General features: G+C 41.2%; 1 protein-coding gene and 1 non-coding gene across 3 annotated transcripts in view; both read left to right on the forward strand.

Annotated features, from left to right (window-relative positions):
- The window catches only part of ETV5 (ETS variant transcription factor 5), a 60,189-nt gene that overhangs the window by 15,742 nt on the left and 23,585 nt on the right, over positions 1-20,862 (forward strand). For both annotated transcript variants that reach the window (XM_049628420.1, XM_049628421.1), the window contains exons 6-7: positions 12,105-12,234; positions 13,151-13,444. In XM_049628420.1, coding sequence (XP_049484377.1) covers positions 12,105-12,234; positions 13,151-13,444 — 424 coding nt within the window. The remainder of the gene's footprint in view (positions 1-12,104; positions 12,235-13,150; positions 13,445-20,862) is intronic.
- Positions 5,890-5,992, forward strand: LOC125922168 (U6 spliceosomal RNA). The gene has a single exon (XR_007457605.1). It is a non-coding gene; the product is annotated as a U6 spliceosomal RNA (small nuclear RNA).

The following is a 20,862-nucleotide window of genomic DNA, read 5'->3' on the forward strand; positions in this document are numbered from 1 at the left end:
GGAGGGGAGGGAGGCCATTTATTTGCGGGATGTTGTAATTGTTGAGCTGAGCCTAGCAGAGGCAAACCTCCAAACCACCCCCTTCCCCTCCCTATTATATGAAGTCACTAGATGATATAAACATTATAGTTCAAATAATATGATCCCAACAGTAGAAAACACCCCAGTAAAGCCCTTTCCTGTGAAGCATAATCCCTGTCAAGTCAATCCCCCTTCCTACAGAGAAACTTAAAACCTCTTGTAAGTGTAAAACCACCGTGGTTTTTTTTCTCTTCTTCTTTTTTTTCTTTTGTCTTTTCCTGCTTTTACCCTAGCCAGAAGGGCTTTGTGTGAGGGTCTAACAGAAGCTACAGGCTGGGGGGCCCCTTGAGCTGGAACTGCAGATGTGGTTCAGCATCCTTGGAACTAGATTTCTCTGTAGTTGAATCTGTCTCGTATCATACGTTCCACATTCCAGGGAGTAGTAAGGGCATAAAATGCCATAACGCCGGCCCTATACAAAACAAAATTTAGAAACCCTTCGCTTTCCAGAGCCAGTGTGAGCACTGCAGCATCCTGTCACTGATCCGATGCCAATCCTGTGTACAGCCAGCCTTTCCCCAGAGAAAGCAATGTTCTGCAAGCTCCACGTGTATCCATGGCACGGCCTAGACCCATGTTGCCGTCAGCTCCAGTCCCTAGAGATTTAGGGATATCCAAGGTAAACAGAAAATGGAAGAGGAGCTTACACAGCCTGGCTTCGTGGTTTTAACTGCCTCGTGGTATCAATTCTGTTGTCTGATTTGAAACCCAGGTGGAAGAAGTTCTATCAATAACTCTAATTCCTGTACCCTGGGAGGAATTCTACTGCCTTTGCAGGTGGCCACTTAGAGATATTTCAGATACCACTCTCCACTAAAGCTATTTATACATTTTCAAAGTTGGGCCAGTTCTTTTCTAAGCTCCTTTTCCTCCCTTTAATTTCTAACTCTTGTATGCAAGGCCTCTGGGTTTCCATTTTCAGAATTCTGAAGTAATCTTTTGATGTCCCCGCTAACCCTGTTTTTCTGCCACCCCATTTGTGAATTGGGAGTGAGTTCTCCAGAGACCAAATCTCCACCCTGTCTTTCAAGTAAGTACCTATCATCTTTAATAAGAGCTCACCAATGGGATTCCTAAGCTTGCATCCCCAAAAAGTTTCCAGGTCTTGAATTTCCAAATATTTGGTATAACTTCATCCACTCTTATGGGCAAAGAAAGGTATCTTCTTCCCTCACCCTTTTCCTTGAGCAAGACCTGGCTCCAGGGTTTTTTTTTGTTTGTTTGTTTGGGGTTTTGTTTTGTTTTGTCGTCATTTTTGGGTTTTGTTGTTGTTGTTGTTGTTGTTGTTGTTATTTCACTCTAGTGTTCCCCAGCCATGTTCATGCAGGGTCATAAGACTTGAATCTCACTCTTAGGTTAGCCCTTTTCAAATAGCAGTGTAACCCTAACCCTACTTTTTGGATCTGCCTTTTCCATAATTCATGTCATGATAGTAAGGTCAAAGTCTTTTTTTTTTTCCTTCGGCTTATTGTGTTACCCCAAGTTTTTAGCTCTAAATCATGAAAAAATAGAGTGGGTTTTTTGTTTGTTTTTTGTCCACACACCCAATTCCTGAAGACTCTCTTTTGCTGACTGTACGTTTTCCCCACTGCATAGAAGAAATCTGATTCCTGAAGCCAGATGTTCCAGGAACTAGCTTTATCAGATCCTAATTTGGCTCTTGCGTTATTTATCGTACAGAAGATAATATTGGTGATATAAGAAGGGCTTCTATAATTGCTAATTGATGAATTCTGCTACCTCATGGTTGGCTCTATACCTTGGGGCCCAGAAATAGACCACCAGGGTGATGATACTCAGTCCTTTGGTCCCCAACAAGCAACTTGACAAGTAGGAAAATATAACCTGGAGTAATCAACACCGTAACCACCACCATGATTAATCACCAATCTAAAACCCTGAATACTGCCACTGTGCTAATCCTGAAGAGAACTTTCCCTGTACCTACTGATACCACATTCAATCCCAGAGAGGCAGCCTTGCTTTCTCGATGTGGGATTTTGCTGAGGACAAATGCAGCCATTCTTACAGTTTGGGACTGCAGAATGAGTCTGTCCTGAAATCTTAGTCCGTGCATGTGTATGCTGACCTAGATGCTGGCTGTACCAGATGTTTGTCATATTTCCCATGAGTTATATAGAGAGCTTTGATTCCACAGCAGAGTCCTACTGCCATCCTTGATTCCCAAAACGTAAATGCACAGGGGATTCTCTAAGCCAACATACTTTTAAAATACAACTTGGGTCTTTAGTCCACATACCTTTCTGATCTAGCCTGGTAGGCTAAGTTAGACCAGTTGGAGCCTCCAGAAACTCTTGTGCCTTTTTTCTCTAAGGCTCAGAGCACCAAAGGCCAAGGCTGCCCATTTCAAGCCTCTTCTCCTGGCCCTGCCCACCCTTTATGGACAGAAGGAGCCAAATTAGCTGCTTAGAAGGGAAGAGAATGAAGGAACCTCAAGGAAGAGAACTTTAATTCTTTTTCATTCTCCCAATCTTCACAGATTGGTGATGACTACATTGTGTCCTCTTGAGGACTCTAGGGATAAAATCTAAGGAGTTGTCCACCTGTTCTGGTAATGTTCTAAACCTGTTGTGCATATGTATTTACATGTGTTTACAAGGAGTAAGAATGCTTTGTGGTCTTGAGTTGGGCATATGTTTTAGTTCCCATTATGTATGTATTAATGTGTATGTGGAATTACTGATAGATTTCATTTTTGTTAATATTTTGTACTTGTGTAATTACTGTCTTTTTACGCAGGCAATGGTAGAGGTGGCCATGGACCATAGTCATGATGATAGCAGTGGCACTTTTCATTTTACCCTCTCTTGGGTGTTCTCTTCTCCTGAGTAGACCAAGGCCAAAAAAAGTATTTGAGAACTACTGGCTTAGATGTTAGAATGTAACCAGCATTTGTCTTTGTGTAATTTTAGATTCCCTGGGCTGCATCACCCAAACATGGTCAGGGATAAACAGGATAGTATCCTTCCAATTTGGTAATGGGCCCAGGGTAGCTTTCTTCGTGTGTGAATGCATGGTTTTGAAGTTCTTAGCACATCTACTTTTGACCTGTTAGTCAACCATAAGAAAGACGTTTTTTTCCTCTGAGTATCTCAGAGGAGATGGGGTATAATATCTGTCTTACTGATTGATTTTTAAAACATATTCCTGTATTTGCTTCATTTCTCCGTGTATAGATTTTTTTTTCTTTCTGAACCATTCAAAAGCAAGTTGTAGACATAATATTTCACCCCCAAATACTTTAGTGTACATCTTCAAAGATTAAGGATATTCTACATAACCTAAGAAAATTAACTTTTATTCAATAATATTCAGAATTCCCCAGTTGTCCCTTAAATGTCTTTTCTAGCTGATACTATCATTGACTTTGTTCTCGGATTCAAGTAAGAATCATCTATTGTATTTACTGTTATGTCTTTTTTATCTTCTTTACAACAATCTATCCCTTTTGCCCCCATAACATTGACCTTTTTTTGAAGGGCCCTAGACAGTTGTTTTTTAGCTGTTGACTTTTGGGGGTGCATTTAAAGGGTATGTAGAAATGCAAACATATAGAAATGCTGGCCTGAGGCACAGAAATGTCCTATAGGGTGCTGATTCTCTTACTCTTACATCCATGTTATTGTGTTGACTTTAAAATACTGGTAAAAGAACAGAGCAAGTCAGATGGAGATATTTGGGTCAGAGATAGTTTGTGCGTGTTTGAGGAGAGGGCTTTTGAGGGAATCATTGAAATTTTTTAGCACAGCTTACTAAATAGTTGACTTTACTATTTATGGATGATTTTTCACTATATTCAGTTTTTAAATTTATGCTTACCAAGGTTAGCTGTGTTAGATATTAAAGAAAACAGCACATTCTCCCATACCTCCTCCAATTCTGCTTTTGGATCTTGTGCCCCCTAACTGCATTTGATAACATTTCAAATTTTTATTTTTGGAAACTGTTGCTGGGCAAAATTAACGTTAACTATTACAATGGGTTTGAGTATGTTTCTTATTTGGTTTGGAAATCCAAAAGGCATCTCCTTTTCCAGATGCTCTTTTGAAGTGCCAGAACTTATCCACTTACTTTATCTGCCTTAAACCTTCTCGGTTCCCAGAACAGGGTATTATCTCCTGTCCTTGTCATTCACCAGGACTGCGATAGCAATTACAAAGAATATTGAGACATTAGGAATATATTTTATTCTTGAAATGAATTTTTAATCTACTCAGCCTTAAAATAAAGACCTCTTTCTGACCTCTTCTGGTAATATGGTAGGATATAAAAACTAAGCCTAATTGTATCTAATCTTTTTTTCTTAGAACTAGCTATTTGCGCTTTGTCTCAAAATTTGTCCAGAAAAGGCGAGAGCTAAGGAAAGGCAGCGGTATATTGGAAAGTAGGCCTGTTGGCTTTGTTGTGCTGTTCAAACCACAGGTCCCAAGGGACACTACATCTGGCGACTTAAAGCCCTCCAGTCCTTGCCAGTAGGGTACTCTGACAAGTAGAGGGTAAATGAGAAGAGAAGAGAAGAGATCACACTTGCTCTTTCTGGGTGGCTTCTTTGGTTCTATTTGACCAGTGTCCTTTTCATACTCACACGTCCTTCTGCTTGATGGTCCTTCCCTCTGCCTTCTTTCCTCATGCTCCACTCACTGCCGTAACCGAAGAACAGTATGGGCAGACGTCTTGGGCTCTCTCCACCCCCCGCCCCCATTCTTGAACTAAACAGTACATATTTCCTTTCTGTGGAGGGAAGTGAAGTGGGATGGTAGTGGTCTAAGTGAGGAACAGTGACCTAAAGCCAGCGGCAAAGAGAGTAGTAAGCTTAAGAATAGACCTTCACTTTAGGATTACGACTCTGGAATCTCGAGAAGTCTCTGACCACGACTATATTCCACATCACGTTTGTTCAGAAGGGCTCTGAGAGGCTCGAGAGACATAGGCTAGCCACCCCAGACACAGCCTCGTGGACATGCCATTTGGAGGCAGGTGTTGGTATTCTGGTCAACTTCCGTCATGAGACACAACTTTCCATGTGAAGTAAGAAGATCGTGGCTGTCGAGTGTGACCAAATAAGGTCCTCCCCCAAGGGCAGGCCTGCACAGCTGATTTGGGAAAGATTAGTCTGCCCCAGATGAAGGTATTGAAACTGAAGAAGGGAGGAGGAAAACCCCAAAGCAAAACCTGAATGACGATTACCAGGGGAAGGTGGGCAAAGCCTGTGTGTGAAGCAGGAGAAACAACTAGTCTTTGCCCCAACCCACCCAGACTGCAGTGTAACTGATTGGCAATTTCTTTAACACTCAGCAACTACCTAAATGTTACATGTATTCACAACAAAGTCAGTGGCAAATTGAAACTTGGATGATTATGAAACACTAGAGGAAAGGCTTATTAGACGAGGTGGGTTTTGTCTTTCTTAAAAAAAGAAATTCATTTTGAATCAAACTGTCGTTCATCATAACATTCAACAAAAGTGTTTTCCTTTGTTTTGATCGTATATGCTGTAATAGTGAAGTTCACTGCCAGCACTGGCATGGGGTAGCTCCCTTGGACAGAGTCCACAAGCCTGTACTTGTGGGCAGGAAACAGATTTTGTCAGCAGAGGGAATTATTATTTCTCTTGAATGGGCCAGTTTGTCTATTTTTTTCTATTTTAAAACAATTGGGCTATTTCTTTGGAAGACTGCTTCTCTACCCTCACAGAATAAAGATTTTTTAAAATTTGAGAAATCTTCATAAGTATTAACTCAATGATGCTGTTTAACAGGGCTGCTCTCTTTAAAAACGAGGAATTTGGTCTCACTTCAACACACATACTAAACTTGGAACGATACAGAAAAGATCAGCACAGCCCCTGTGCAAGGATGACACACAAACTCATGAAGCGTTCCATATTTTTCCTAAAATAACACTGTATGTGAACAATCCTGGTATTAAAATTCTAATACTTAATTAAAAAAAACTGACTTGAAATAATGTAGAGCAATCATAAGAGTACAGTTTGACAAGCTGTACAAGCATTTGGATCAGGACCCAGAAAGCTTCTCAGAATATAAGACCCCTTGTGGCCCCTGAACAGGCACTATCCTCAGAGTAACCTCGATCCTGATTTTAAACACCGTATATTGGTTCCATCTCCTTTTGAATGGTGCCTAAATCTTTTGTGTCTGGCTCTCACTCAACATATTTGTGAGATTCCATGTTGTCCATGTAGTTGTAATTTCTTTATTCTCATTTCTGGGTGGTGCTGAGGTTTAGTTTGGGGTTACATTGAGCCTATAGATAAATTTGGGAAGAATTGATATCTCTATAATATTATGCTTTCCAACCCATGAACATGATATAGTCCTCCATTTATTGAGAATTCTGTGATTTTCTTGGGTTTTGTAGTTTTCAGCTGAGGCATCCTACATGTCTTTTATTAGATGTGTTCCCAGGTATTTGATGTTATTTGTTGCTATTATAAATTTACTTTTTAGATTTCATAGGTCTACAGAAATAGTTCTTTTTCATATTAGCCTTGTTGCCAATCATCTTCATAAATTAGCCTATTGATTCTTCTATTTTGTGGATACTTTTATATTTTCTACATACCCAATTAAGCCATCTGTGAATAATGACAGTTATATTTTTCCTTTCTAATCCTTTTGCCTTTTATTTATTTTTCTTGACTTATTGCATTGGCTAGGATCAGGCCAGATTTTTTTTTTTAATTTTTAATGTTTGTTTATGTTTGACAGAGAGAGAGAAAGAATGGGGGAGGGGAAGAGAGAGAGGGAGACACAGAAACCAAAGCAAGCTCCATCCAGGCTCTGAGCTCTCAGCACAGAGCCCGATGTGGGGCAGGAACTCATGAACTCCAAGATCATGACCTGAGCTGAAGTCAGATGCTTAATCGACTGAGCCACTCAGGTGCCCCAGGATCAGGCCTGATTTTTGATCACTGTGTCAGATAGAAAAATCTCCCAAGGAGTTTTCTAATAAGTTAAGTTGATTGATCTGTGAACTATAATATCTAAATTTAAAATGGTGTTATGCTGGTCTACAAAGCAATACATTGTACTTTATGGTGCATATCCACAGATGTGGGCTTAAATCTAATCAGATAGCTGTCCTTGTCTTTCCTACCCCTGACAAGCAGAGGTATAAATCGCATATTTATATGGGATATATAAATATTCCATATATATTTGTGCATGGATCCTTAACAGAGTTCTTGTACTCCAGTAGGAGTACAGATAGTTCAAAGTGTTCTTGCCTCACACGTGGCATTGAGAGGGCATTGTCTAGAGTCAGTTTCAGGAGGGACAAGACATTTGGGGAGAGAAATGGTATCCATGGTAGCAATGTGTTATCTGGCCAGTCAGTGACTGACTGTGGAAGACACCAGGTCTCCAAAGTTCCTGCAGTTGTCTAAATAAGCAGAAGATATTGGCCAACTGGAATATAGAAGGGAGAATGAGATCTTTTAGGTAGAGTGGGAGGCAAGGACTGATAATAAGTAAAGGCTACTGGAGTCAGGAAATGTTGGTTGCCAGTAGGAGTGGGGGAGGGATTCTGGGCATTTTAGTGGCCTAGGGAGAGGGAAGGTGTGAGTCGAGTGGATGCAGGTGTATCAGCTGTATTCTCCAGCTGAAGAATGCAGAGTAAACATGAGGATACAGACCCTGAGAGTTGGCAGAAAGTATTCTTCCACTCTCTTCTCTGGTGTTGTCTTTCTTCTCCATCTCTTTCCCTATTCCTTTTAAGTCCTTTTTGATTTAGTCTTTTTCTCTCAGATTCCCTCTAGGAGGCAATGTGATAGAACACTAAACAGTGTTTAGGTAGGAATCCTGACCACTTACAGCTACGAGACTGTGACAGATTACTTACCCTTTTGAGTCTGGGTTTTCTCATCTATAAAGAGGGGACACTGGAAGTAACTTTCTCACTGGGTTGGGAAGATCGAATAAAATAATGTGTGTAGGAGCAGTTCGGTGCAAAGTAAATCCTAAGGAGTCTATGTGGCTGCCTCTGTCTTGATCTGTCTACCTTGTTCTTTTCCAGAGGTTCGTTCTTATTCATTTTTTCCTTTGTTCTAGAATACTTTCTCTCAACCAGGTGTAATGTGATATTTTTGTTTTTGTTGAAAAAAGGTTTATGTACTCTATTTTTAATGTACAAAGTGGAGGAGTGAAATGTCTCCCATTTCTGTCAGTGCAGTAGATTACTGAAATGACAGAAGCTCTTGCTTCCTCTCTTCTCTAATAGCAGAAGCTCCAAGACCTTGAACAATTACTGTAATTCCTTTGGGTCTCAGTGTCCTTATAAATGTAGGGGCCTGAATGAAGTGAACTGTGAGGCCCTGTGAGGTCTAACTATACACGCATCTATGAGATGATGCTAAAAGTCAGATTCCTCACAAAATTGTACATGCCATGAAGAAAGGGCCATGTTTGCTGGACATACCGTCCTGTCCTCAGCATCTCCAGGATGCTTGACCCATAGAATATGCTCAGTGAATGGATGAATGAATGAATGAATGAATAATGAAATATTTACAACAATGAATGGTTCCATACTCACCAGGAATATTTGTCAGGGCACCATTGGCTTTATGGGCCCATCTTCTATAACTCTGAGCTTAAACTCGGGGTTTTTAATTGTAGAAAATGTTTATCAATTTACATACTCAACTTTTTTGGCGTTTCTTTTCCAATTTCCTCAGGAGTTCATGATCTTTTCAAATTCCAGTTCATTACCATGCTTTGTAGTCCTGGGTCTCTGTCATCGTTTAGTAAGTTGCCTGTGCGAAGTTAAATACTCTATTTTTGAAAGCACAGTGTATTAATACACAACATCATTGCACCATCTGTAAGGTGCTGTGCCATTTTATTTCTCAACGCAGCATCACATATCTCATTTTACAAAGGAGGGAACAGACTGAAAGCAAGGAGCATTGCTTGGGCTTCTAAGTTCCTGCTTTAAATACACCACTATCTCTGACTAATGCATGCCATAATTAGGTTCCTTCACACATCCCCTGGTCCCTGTAGAGAGCTGAGCCTTCTTCCTTACCACTCCAACGGCCCCTAATGATTTTCTTGTCAGGGATCTGAGAAACTTTAAATCTCACTCTGGCCGTGTTCCACATTCTTTTCTCTCTTTCAAATGGTTCATTCCTGGGGAAAAAATATTTATGACTAACACTGCTTTGCCTTGTAGGGGAAATGGAGTCCCAGCCTTCAAGGTTAAGAATTCATTGGAAACATAATCCATTCAGTCACTCAATGTCTTAGTCCATTCAGGCCGCTGTAATGAAACACCACAGACAGGGTAACATCAACAACATAAATTTATTTCTCAAGTTCTGGAGGCAGGAAGTTTGAGATCAGGGTGCCGGCATGGTGGGGTGAAGGCTCTCTTCTCGTTTTGTCCTCACATGGCTCTACCCTCATGACCAAATCATCTCCCCAAAGCTCTCTTCCTAATACCACCACATTGGGGATTAGGATTTCAACATAGGAACTTGGGGCGGGGGGGGGGGGGGGGGGGGGGGGGGGGGGAACACAAACATTCAGACCAGAGCACTCATCAAATATTTCTTGAACTCCGCCTTTGCGTAGAGAACATAAGATTTCAGGTAGAAGACAATTTGAGGGTAGTAAAAAGTATCATATATTTTGCAGGCAAAATGATATGATACACACTGGATTTGAAGAAATCAAGACATTAGACCTAGCTGGCAGTTAGATTCTCTTTTAAAATGGGTATATATGGTTTCTGAAGCCATTATAAAATTTTTCTTTCTGGACAACTCTGGTTTATCCTCTGGTGTTAGTCTTGTCAGCAGAACTGGTAACTTTTTAAATAACATTGTGAAAATGTCAAGACATTTCCAAAAGCTTAAATAGGAAAATTGAGTGATACCATAATTGCTTACTTTCTAAACGTAGGTAAAATAGTGATTATAAATGATTTTCTTTAGATAAAGAAAAGTAGAGTTTTCAAGGACATGTAACTTTTGTTTACACTGGGGTATCAACACCTTTCTTTATTACTTTTCCAAAACTTTATGAGAGGAAAGGTGACGAATGACAAAGGGACAGTGCTGAGAACCACCGGAATACGCACTGCATTAGAGAAGTGCTTTGTTGTTTTTTTTAACATAGTCTTTTCTCTTTTTTTTAATGTTTATTTATTTTGAGAGAGAGAGTGTGCAGGTGGGAGGGCCAATGAGAAAGCGAGAGAGAGAATCCCAAGCAGGCTCCGTGCTGTCAGTGTGGAGCTTAACACAGGGCTCAAACTCATGAACCAGATCATAACCTAAGCTGAAATCAAGAGACACTTAACCGACTGAGCCACCCAGGCGCCCGGAAGAAGTGCTTTCTATGTCAAGTTGTCTGACTCTCCCTTTTCATTTACTAACAACATTCTGCCAACAATAAGCTTAGTCATTTTCTGTCTAAAATGTCCAAAAACATTTGATAACAATTGAGGGGTAGCTGCCATGATGTCACCATCAAAAAGTCATGAGACTCTTACGACTTCTAAATATAATCTTACGGTTCCGAGCTTATTTCATGTATTTAGGAAAAGCAGTTGGCATTATGTAGGAAAGGAAAGATAAAAACCTATCCTTTCCAGTCAGTCATTGGCAGGACTTTGCTTTATAAATTTATCATCTGTGATAGTCATCTGTCTCATTTGCTTACTTCTGAGACCCAAATTTGGGGTTGGAGAAGGCACCTGAGAAATCAGTTGGCCAGAAGATTGTTCAGTCTTAGCAGAAGAAAACAGATGATCACTACGCTCATTCTGCCTAATATAATCACTAAGAATTAACCAAACACCTGAAAGTATATTAGGAGTAAGCACTGAGTCATACAGAAATTTAAGTGGGTCACCAGGGCACTGACTGTGGTTAGCTATCTAATGAGACTTTTGATACACTGGAGAGTAGCCGGCACAAAACTTAACTCCTCCCCCACCCTTCAAGATAGCTGGACAGAGAACAGCAATTCTAACTCCTCGGTAGAAGAAGGCATCCCCCATGGTGTAGCGTCTTTTAGAGTTTGTCCTTCTACCTTGGGTAAAATGCCCTCTGTAAAATGACTTCGCTCCTAGATAAGACAGAAAGGGAAAACCTGGTTTTATTTTGTTTCATTTTGCTACCATGTAAGTCATCTTGATTTTAAAAAATTTGTCCTCTCAGAATCACATATGGAACATGCCCTTGACTTCCAAACATTACGCAAGAGCTCGGTGTATTATTTCATCAGTTTTGGAAAAGTAATTGGCACTTATCTCAAAGGATTGGTTATGAAACCTGCCCTTCCTGGTTGGTCGGTAGGAAAGGCACAGAGCAGACATGAGCACAAAGCATGAAGGTTTCCAGGACTTGTCCTTATGCAGTTAGCCTTTCCTAGATCATGGTTTAGTCCATTGTTGTCTTCCTTTGCTTTTAAATTTTTTGAAATGCCCTTAAAGTTGAGTATTTCTTACTCAGAGCTGATATTTAAAGCTGCTCTAGGAAGGACTTTTAAAAAGTCATATATTTAATTTATATGCCTCTGAGTAAGAAATGTGTTTGCCAGGGCAGTCTCAAGCCTCTGATAAGCTAATGTGGAATGTCCACCGATGTATTTTTGGCTCTTTTGCCCTTTTTGGAAACAAAATTCTTCCTGTCTGCAACTCTTGGTATTCTCTCACACCTGCATTTTTCTTGACGAACCATCACCTGCAGGAATTTTTAAGGATTTCAAAGCCTCTGGGAAGCAGACCTAACACCAAAGAAATTGGGGGGAAAGACATGGCTATTCAAAATGATGTTGAATTGTGACTTTACAGAACTTCTCATTGGTTTTAGATGGAAGGCTCTGTGTTTAAGTGTTTGGCTTTCTCTGGCATGAGACTTGACCTGACTCCCAAGAACAATCAGCTAGTTCCAGGGTTTGCAGAAGGAAGCATTGTGCTCCCTGTTAATCGGCTGTCCTCTCTCCGTTCCCCCCTCGTCCCTCTTCTGATTGCAGTGGTGCTTCATGCCCCACCTCCAACCAAGATCAAACGGGAGCTGCACAGCCCCTCCTGTGAGCTGTCGTCCTGTAGCCATGAGCAGGCTCTCGGTGCTAACTATGGAGAAAAGTGCCTCTACAGCTATTGGTAAGTGGAGCCAGAGCGAGGCTGGCCAGAAAGGAGCCGTCGGGCCGACTGTTTCAAGTACTATTCAGCAGACACTCAGCGTAGCGTTCCTGGTCTTTCATGGCAACGTAATCCCCTAGTGTAGGCCAGTCCAAATGGGGCCTTTGTGCTGCACATAAAAAGCAAAACTGCTAAACTGGCTCCATGGGGGAACTGAGTTCATGGGGTACTGAGCCCTCCTAAGGGAAAGAACCTTGAATACTGGGATATTTGATCTGTGGCTTCTAGGGAGGGAATATATACTTCTTCATGTCTATCATATGTTAATGTGAACTTTAAGCACCAAAGAAGTAATCTTCAAATCAGAATATATGAAAAAGTCCCAAGGCTTGTGCCCTTTACTTAGGAATATCCAGGCCCCAGGAATGAGGCTTTAATTTTAAATCATTCTTTGCTCTAGAAGATAAACATAGATCTGCCTGAAAGGGGGAGAAAAGTCGTTAATTCAAGTGATGTTACAGCAGAAATTTATCTGCAACAGAGATTCTGACTAGTTCCTGGGAACCCTGGAATACTTGGGAGAGTGGGCCAGAAACCTCCCAGAGCATAAACTCTCCCCTCTCCCACCCATCCATCCCTACACATGCATACATGGAGAATTCTGTTAGAAGGGGGAAAAAGGAAACCGGAAACAGAGGCTAAAATTATCTTTGAGAAGAATCACTAGAAGTGTTAAACAAGTCCCTGTGACGCAGTGTGTTTGTCACTTTTCAGAGGTACAAATATTCCCTCGGGGCTGCCAGCAATTTAACTATGTTAATGCTGTCATTTCCTGGCAACATGGACTGCAACCTAGCCTAGCTGTTCTGCTGGATCTGGTGACCATGCTAATGGCTTCATTGCAGCTTAACGGTTCCTTCTCTTTTTCTGTTTACAGTGCCTATGATAGGAAGCCTCCCTCTGGGTTCAAGCCATTAACCCCTCCCACCACACCCCTGTCACCCACCCATCAGAACTCCCTATTTCCCCCACCTCAGGCAACTCTGCCCACCTCTGCACATGCCCCTGCAGCTGGCCCTGGCCCGGTACAAGGTGTGGGCCCCGCCCCCGCCCCTCATTCGCTTCCTGAACCTGGACCACAGCAGCAAACCTTTGCGGTCCCCCGGCCACCCCATCAGCCCCTGCAGATGCCAAAGATGATGCCTGAAAACCAGTATCCGTCGGAACAGAGGTGGGTACTGATCTGAGCTTCTTTCACCGCCTCCATCGCCTCCCCTTTGCCCTGTGGGGAGAGAGGAAGCAGATAGTCCTATTTACCAGGTCCCTATAAAGATCTCAGTGCATCGAAGCCCCTTGTGAGGTAAGATGAATGATGATATGAATATGACCTGTTCTTGAGGCACTCCGAATGATTTATGAAGTAGATAAGGGAGAGATCATTAGTACTATCCCCCTATTATGCAGGTAGAAACAGAGTGGCTTGACCAGGATACACAACCTGCTGACCCTCCCTGAGGGCAAGTCTCCTGGCTCCTCATTGGATCCTGCCTACTAGAATTGAGCCTTGGTTTATGCTACCCATAAATACTTTATTAACATTTTACTTGTGTATTACAGAAGGTTGCTGAATTATAAAAGGTATTATCACTCATCTGATTTTAACACATTTTAACAGGGAATTAGCTAAAGACCTTATCTGTAATTACCTACTTTTGAGATAGAAATCTCCTGGTTTCATTCCAGGTAGGTAGTTCTACATTCCTAATAAGAAAATTGAGGCATCAGAGTCATTCATTTGTCGAACAAACTCCAGTAGGAAGGTAACCTACCTGCAAACATCAAACTTAATGTTTTAGGTCCCAGCCTTGTAAGTCCTTTATTGGGGTATTTTAGAATTTTGTGGATGCGTGCGGCCCTCCTTTACATAGGGTGTTCCGGGACCTGTCTTTTTCTTTCAAGTCTCTCTGGGATGTATATAGGTGAAGAGTCGTCAGTGAGGATGTTACCAGGGGTTGCAAGGTGGTGACCATTGCCTTTCCTTTCTGTCTTTCTTGTTCTGCCTCGTGTGGGTGTGGAGGTGAGGGGCAGGAGAGGGAGGAGGGAAGAGTATACCTTCCCCAGGCCTGGTCCAACCCAAATGCCTCCCAAAATTTGTTTGAGGGTCACTTTATTTCTAGATGAAATACAGAAAAAAAGCAAGCGTTCTTGTTTGGTTCTGATCCCCTTCCCCGCCCCTGCTGTGAAAGTCACCCTAAAGAACTACATAATTTGCCTGGTTAGTCTTTAGTCCCCTCGTGAGGCCAAGAGCCGTGAACGCTGATGATACATAGGGCCCCAGGGGGCGAGCGCTGACTGGGGGACTGGCTCAGCAGAGGGCCCTGGTTTCAGTAGAGAGCCCATCTGAAGGAGACAGCCACCACGAAGGGTTGCCAGTTTATTACCTTGTTAACAGCCTTGCACTTCTTCAGGAGAATTTGGAAATGTGGATTTTTGTGTAAAAACCCCAGGTTGTGTGGTTTTTCTTTTTAGGTTGGCAACTAACTCAAATTAAAAACAACAGCAACTCTCTGCAGACTAAACAAAACCTCCCTGTGGGCAGAATCACTCTGCAGGCCTGCCAGTTGGTAAACTCAGGCCTGGACACCATTTTTATTTCAATAGTTTTTTTTTGGTGTTGTGTTTTTAAACAGTATCTTCCTGGTGTGTCTGCAGGGATTATTAAGTAAGGAGGAGGGATGAGGTGGAGCATTAGATTTGGTATTTGAAATACTTAAACAAACGTTCTACCACGTGTAAGGGGAAATTATTTCATGTTAAATCTCTTTGATTCATAGTCCCCCCTCAATCCCTGTTTCTTATCCAGGGGGCTTGTGTAAAGACAATGTTTGTCCTCCCACAGCCCCGGCAGACAGGTTTGTCACCAGGCTACCCGGCCCCCTCCCAAAAGGGGGAGGTTTGATCCCTGAGATGTAGGAGTGTCTTCCCTCAAGGGTCCAAAGAGACAGAGGCAGGGACCAGAAACCAGGTGTTTCTTTTTAAGGGGGATTCCTCCCTGAACTTTGCCTGTCCGTCTTGGATTTACCTCCCCTACACGCTGCCATTGGGAATATGGGTCTAGAATAAAAGACCTTGCACACACTGGGCGGGTACAGAGATCCTTGAGAGAACTGGGGTGAAGGGCAAAGTCCTAAATCGATGAAGTAAAAGCACCACTGAGGCAGTTAGTCTTCTACCCCAGGGCACTGTAGTTGCAAAGTTGCAAGGGTACAGGAGTTCCCGTGGAATTACTCAAGATGCAAATTCCTTACTCCACCCTTGATTTTGAGTTTGGTGTGTCTGGGGCATAGCCTGGATACTTCACTGTCCCACTTGGAGAAATCACTATCCGGCTGTCTCTTCTGCCCCCATCCTTACTCCACCCCACCTTTTCCTTAAGCATCAAGTACCCAGTACTCTGAATTTTGTTCTCTTGCCCTTGTCTGTTATTAACGGGGGTGTCCACGTGATATTTGTGTGATGCAAAATACATCAGAAACGTGGCAAATGATTTTGCTTGTAGGTAGTGGAGAGCACACAGAAAATGAGGCAAACTAAAATCTCTGGTCTGATTTTGTAAAAGTAACAATAATTGCGTGTGTGTGAGAACAAGCTTCATAATCCCACCTCTAATAATTGTTACGCCTGCCTGAAATGGGGTAGATTACGTTTTTTTGTAGTTTGCTCTTTGCTAGCTTTTTATTTAAGCAATATTACTTCAAAAGTAACCCCCTAACAAAAATATGTGGCATTTTGCAGGATAGAAGGAACTACAGTCTTATTTGAGCTTTTTATTAACAGTCCTGTAACAGAGCAGAGTGAAATACACTATTTCATAGATAAGAATATTAGGCCTCAGAGCAGCTAAGGGACTTCCTAATGGTCACATAGCCAAATACAAGGGCCTACATTTAGAAACCAAAACATTAATTCATAATTGCACCATTTGTTTTGGTTATGATGGCTGGGCGGGGGGGGGGGGGGGGGGACGTTGCTAACTGCCAGAACTTTATCCATGTCTTAAATTACAAAATCCTACTAAATTCCTACTTCACTTATCTAAACTCATGTTGTGACAGGTATCTTTTTTGTTTTGCTCACAATATGCCTTATCTCTGCAGTTGAATAAACTTTTTGAGGTTTAAAAACCATGCTTTAGACCCTTCTTGGCCTGGTATCTTACTTGTCCTCAGTGTATGTTTATTGATAACATAATCTAGGCAAAGGTATATTCTTAATTTTCTGAATGATCTTAGTATATAATTCTTCACAACTCATAAGTTATTTTTAGAAGATAAATACTGTGTTTGGAAGCCATGATTTATATTTGTGATTTCCTCCCCCACAAGGAGGGGAAAAAAAAAACAAACCATGTAATTTGGCATGTTGAAACATGTTCCATTTATCCTTAAAGACCAGTCGCTCCTTAAAGAGTGGGTGTGTTTTTCGTTCAGCCATCCTGATCTCAAAAGTTTTTTCATCATACTGTTTATGATGTTTACATGGGCTAGGTGGAAGAATTTAGAAAACGTTCCTACCTTATATACCCATTGTACTGGTCAGGTATGATTTTGTCCTTCGTTATATACCATTTCTCATTACAACTCAAGGTGAAGGAGTCCCCACAATTCCATTGAAAGGGCTCCACTAGGAAATTTATCATCGAAGAATTTTGGGATACCCTGCTCTCTCACCCAGCATCAAGAAGCACAACATTTAAGAGAGTACTGCTAGTGGAAGAATCTCCTACTTCTTGATGTTCCCCAGAGGCATCAGCGTTGTAATAGGCTATCCTGCTGAAATTGATAGAGTGACCCCAAATCCTCAAGAAAGGGTCAGTTAGGCACAGCATCTTCTAGAAGAGCAAATCGCCTAACCCGTTTGAGAAAGTTCTCTCCCTCAGTGGTTCTGATCAAGGTTTCAAAGCTTAAAGGAATGAGCTTAAGTTTTCTGGAATTGTGATTCGATAGATAGCTACTCATTCCCTGAAGATGCTATGTTTAATATACTCAAGTCTTTCTGCTGTTTGTACTTCCTCTCTTAAAGTCCATCCCCAATAAATTGCCATTCATTTTTGTCCTTTAGATTTTGTAGTTTTTAGAGAGGGAGGAACTTGACTGTGAGTCATATTTGTAGCCTGGCCTGGAATGAAGTGAATGTGTCTGACGCATCTCCTCTCCACGCATGTTATGTATGGCAGCACACATTCACTTTGGGATCCGAAACTGAGTCTCTGAGATGCTTAATGGAACCTTCTTTGACAGGCTGAATAATGTACTTCTGATGGTTACAGTGTGGGGTGTTTGTAGTTCTGAATCTTAAGAGGGCTTGTTTGTGGCATTTCACCGTGTTTACTAGAGGTTTTGTTGTTGTTGTTGTTGTTACCTTTTGTCAAGCTAAAGGAAATTTCCTTGTATTCTTTGTTTACTCAGAGTTTTTAATATGAATGGATATTGAATTTGATCATTTTTTCTGCCTCTGTTGACCTGATCAAATGAATTTTCTCCTTCCATTTCTTAATGTGGTGAGTTACATTGGTTTATATGCAACCAGCATTGTATTCGTGTGATAAACCCAACTTACTGGTTATGGGTTACCTTTTTTAACATCACTGGACTTTGTATTCCAGTATGGTATTTAGGATTTCTTAAAAATTTTTTAATGTTTTATCTATTTTTGATAGAGACAGAGTGTAAGTCGGAGAGGGACAGAGAGTAAGGGAGACACAGAATCCAAGGCAGGTTCCAGGCTCCTGCCAGCACAGAGCCTGACACGAGGCTTAACCTCGCGAACCGCGAGATCATGACCTGAGCTGAAGTCAGACGCTCAACCGACTGAGCTAGGTGCCCCTGTATTTAGGACTTGTGCATCGCTATCTATGATTGAGGATAATGTATAATTTTCCTTTCTTGTATTATCCTTGTTGGGTTTTAACATTAAAGTAATTTTCATCAGATAAATGGAGGGTGTCCTCCTTTTAATGTATACTAGAATAGCGCATGTGAAATTGGAATTTCTTATTCCTTGAATTTTTGGAAGAATTTACCAGTAAACCATTTGGGCCTGGTATTTTCTTTGTGGGAAGATTTTTAATTACTGGTTAAGCGTCTTCACTTTTCTAGTCCTGCTCTGAATTTCTATTTAGTTGAGTGAATTTAATAAATTACTTTTTCTGGGAAATTTTCCATTTGGTGTGAGTTTTAAAATTAATTGCCGTGAAATCTCTAGTTAGTCCTTGGCAGACAATATCATTTGTCTTTTCAACAAATCAGCTTCAGTTTTGCTCATCCTCTCTATTAGATGTTTTCTATTTCATTGATTTCTCTTGGCTCTTATGAAAATAATTTTATTATTTCTACTTTCTTTCAGTTTACTGTTTTTCTTTTCCTAACTGCTTTGGTTGGATGATTCACTCGTTAATTTTTTAGCTTTTTGTCTTTATAGTATAAACACATAACCAAATAAAACTTCTCCTAAGGCTGGGGTGACCATACATTCAGTTTTTCCCAGGTCAATATGGTTTATGCATTATCTGGAAGTCACTACTCATACCTTTCCTTTTTACTCCCTGAAATGTCCTGATATGGATAACCAGTTATTTGATTTCCCTACCCAAGTCCTGCTTCAGCTGCATACCACAAGTCCTGACTTAAATTAATTCTGATTTGATTTAAAAGCTCAGTTCTAAGTGTTTTCTATTTCAATAGAAATATTCTCTCTCAATCCTATTGTTCTCTCAATCCTGTAGTTCTTTAAAAATATATTTCTTAATTTCCAAACATGGGGGTTTTCTAGCTGTCTGGACTATATGATTTTTGTTTAAATACCATCAAGGGAGTATTTAAAAGCAGTTATAAAAACAGTATGGGCTCCGGAGTTAGGCCTGGGATTGAGTCCCGGGAGCTCTGCTGTCTCCTATCCGTATGACCTCAGGCAGGCACTTAAATTGTCTAAGCTTGGGTTTCTTCATGTGAAAATGGAAGAAGAGTAGATAACTTCCCACATAGAAACATTGGGTGGGTTAAATGAAATCATACTGGCACAGAGAAGGTACTCAATAAATGCTAGCTTCTATGACACTTTTACTTTTTAAAGATTGCTTTTATAATCCATAAAGAAAGCTATTAAAGGAATCTTCCTAAAATGATACAGATACCACAACTTAGGAACTTCTGATGCTTCATCAGTCGATGCTAGGTTTTTAACGGGTGAAACTCCCTTTATCTATAATCTTTTCATCGTCAGACTTATTAGTGTTGTACATATAAAACTAATACTTTCGGCAGCTGATACTCTGGGGACATCTTGTATTTCCATCACCTTCCTTCTTGCATGTTTGATGTTGGGAAACCAGACAAACATCCAGGCCTTTAAAGGACATATTTTGTTCCTCCTCTATCAATGTTTTATCACAGTTTAGATGGTCCAGTTTGCATGTACACAGTGCTGACAGACCTCACAGAGCCCTGAGAGCTTTTGCAGAGTTCTGTGCTGTGCTTTTAGGGAGTGTTTGAGTTTTGTTTTGCAACAGTGTCTGGCTCTTGGTTTATGGCAGGAAAATAAACATTAGTGTGAAATAAATGTGAATGAAAATCAGCACTTTCATTGTGAGAAAGGAGAATGGATTTTGGGTAGGCAGCTAGTGGACTCTGTTATGTGCATGTGATAGTTTTCTCCCAGTTCCTTAAGATCTCCCCTTACATTTGTATAGCTTCTGAATTTAGTTTATTGGGGGTTGGGGGATGAGATGGGGCAGTTGATGGTGGTGTTTGAAGGTAGTGTATATTGAGAACTTAACAGTGTGCCAGGGGTGGTTTCATGCATTGGTTTATGTAATCTTTACAACAGACCTTTGGAGAGGTATCCGGGTTGTCCTTACTTTATTGACAAGGAAAATGAGGCTCAGAGCGGTTATATAACTCACCCAAGGTCACACAGCCAATAAGTGGTAAAGATTGGATTTCAGCCCAGGATCTTCTGCCTTCACAGCCACAGCCTCTTACCCAGCTATGCTGCTTTCCTTTTGTATCTTCTCTTAGCCTAAATGGAAACGTTAAGTACATGGTATTGGTTTCTTGGCGGATTTTATGTATCCTCTCCCAGCTGGCCTCTGAACCATGGCTACTTTACCTGGCACCCATAGCCACTGTGTAGCCTTCATCAGATCCACACTTTTCTCCTTTCTTCCTCTAAGCATTGTGTTTACTCTGTGTGTTGGCAGCAGAAACCGAAAAGGAAATGCAGAAAAAGCATCTAACGGTTTTCATAACGTAAACCAAATGTTGGTAGCGTGGGTGAGCTCTTGGGAGGAAAGGCGCTATATAAATCTGACAAATAAATAAATAACTGTTTCTTTAAATAAACTGGCACTGAAAAAGCCTTAATCCGTAACCTATTGAATTTAAGCTCACCCAATAGTCAGAAATCTCCTTTTGCTCACCAACTGTGAGTTCACCACAGCCTGGGGAGTTCTCTTGGGATGACGGGTTGGGGGAGGAAGGGGGGAGAGGGGGGTGAGCAGGAGAAGGGGTTTGTTAGGAACCAAGCTGCCTCTCCATTGAAAATGATTGCCTGCCTCAGTAAACAAGAGGCATCTTTGTCATTGCTGTATTA

The sequence above is a fragment of the Panthera uncia genome, chromosome C2 (assembly GCF_023721935.1).
Source record: "Panthera uncia isolate 11264 chromosome C2, Puncia_PCG_1.0, whole genome shotgun sequence".
In the NCBI taxonomy this organism is placed as follows: Eukaryota; Metazoa; Chordata; class Mammalia; order Carnivora; family Felidae; genus Panthera; species Panthera uncia.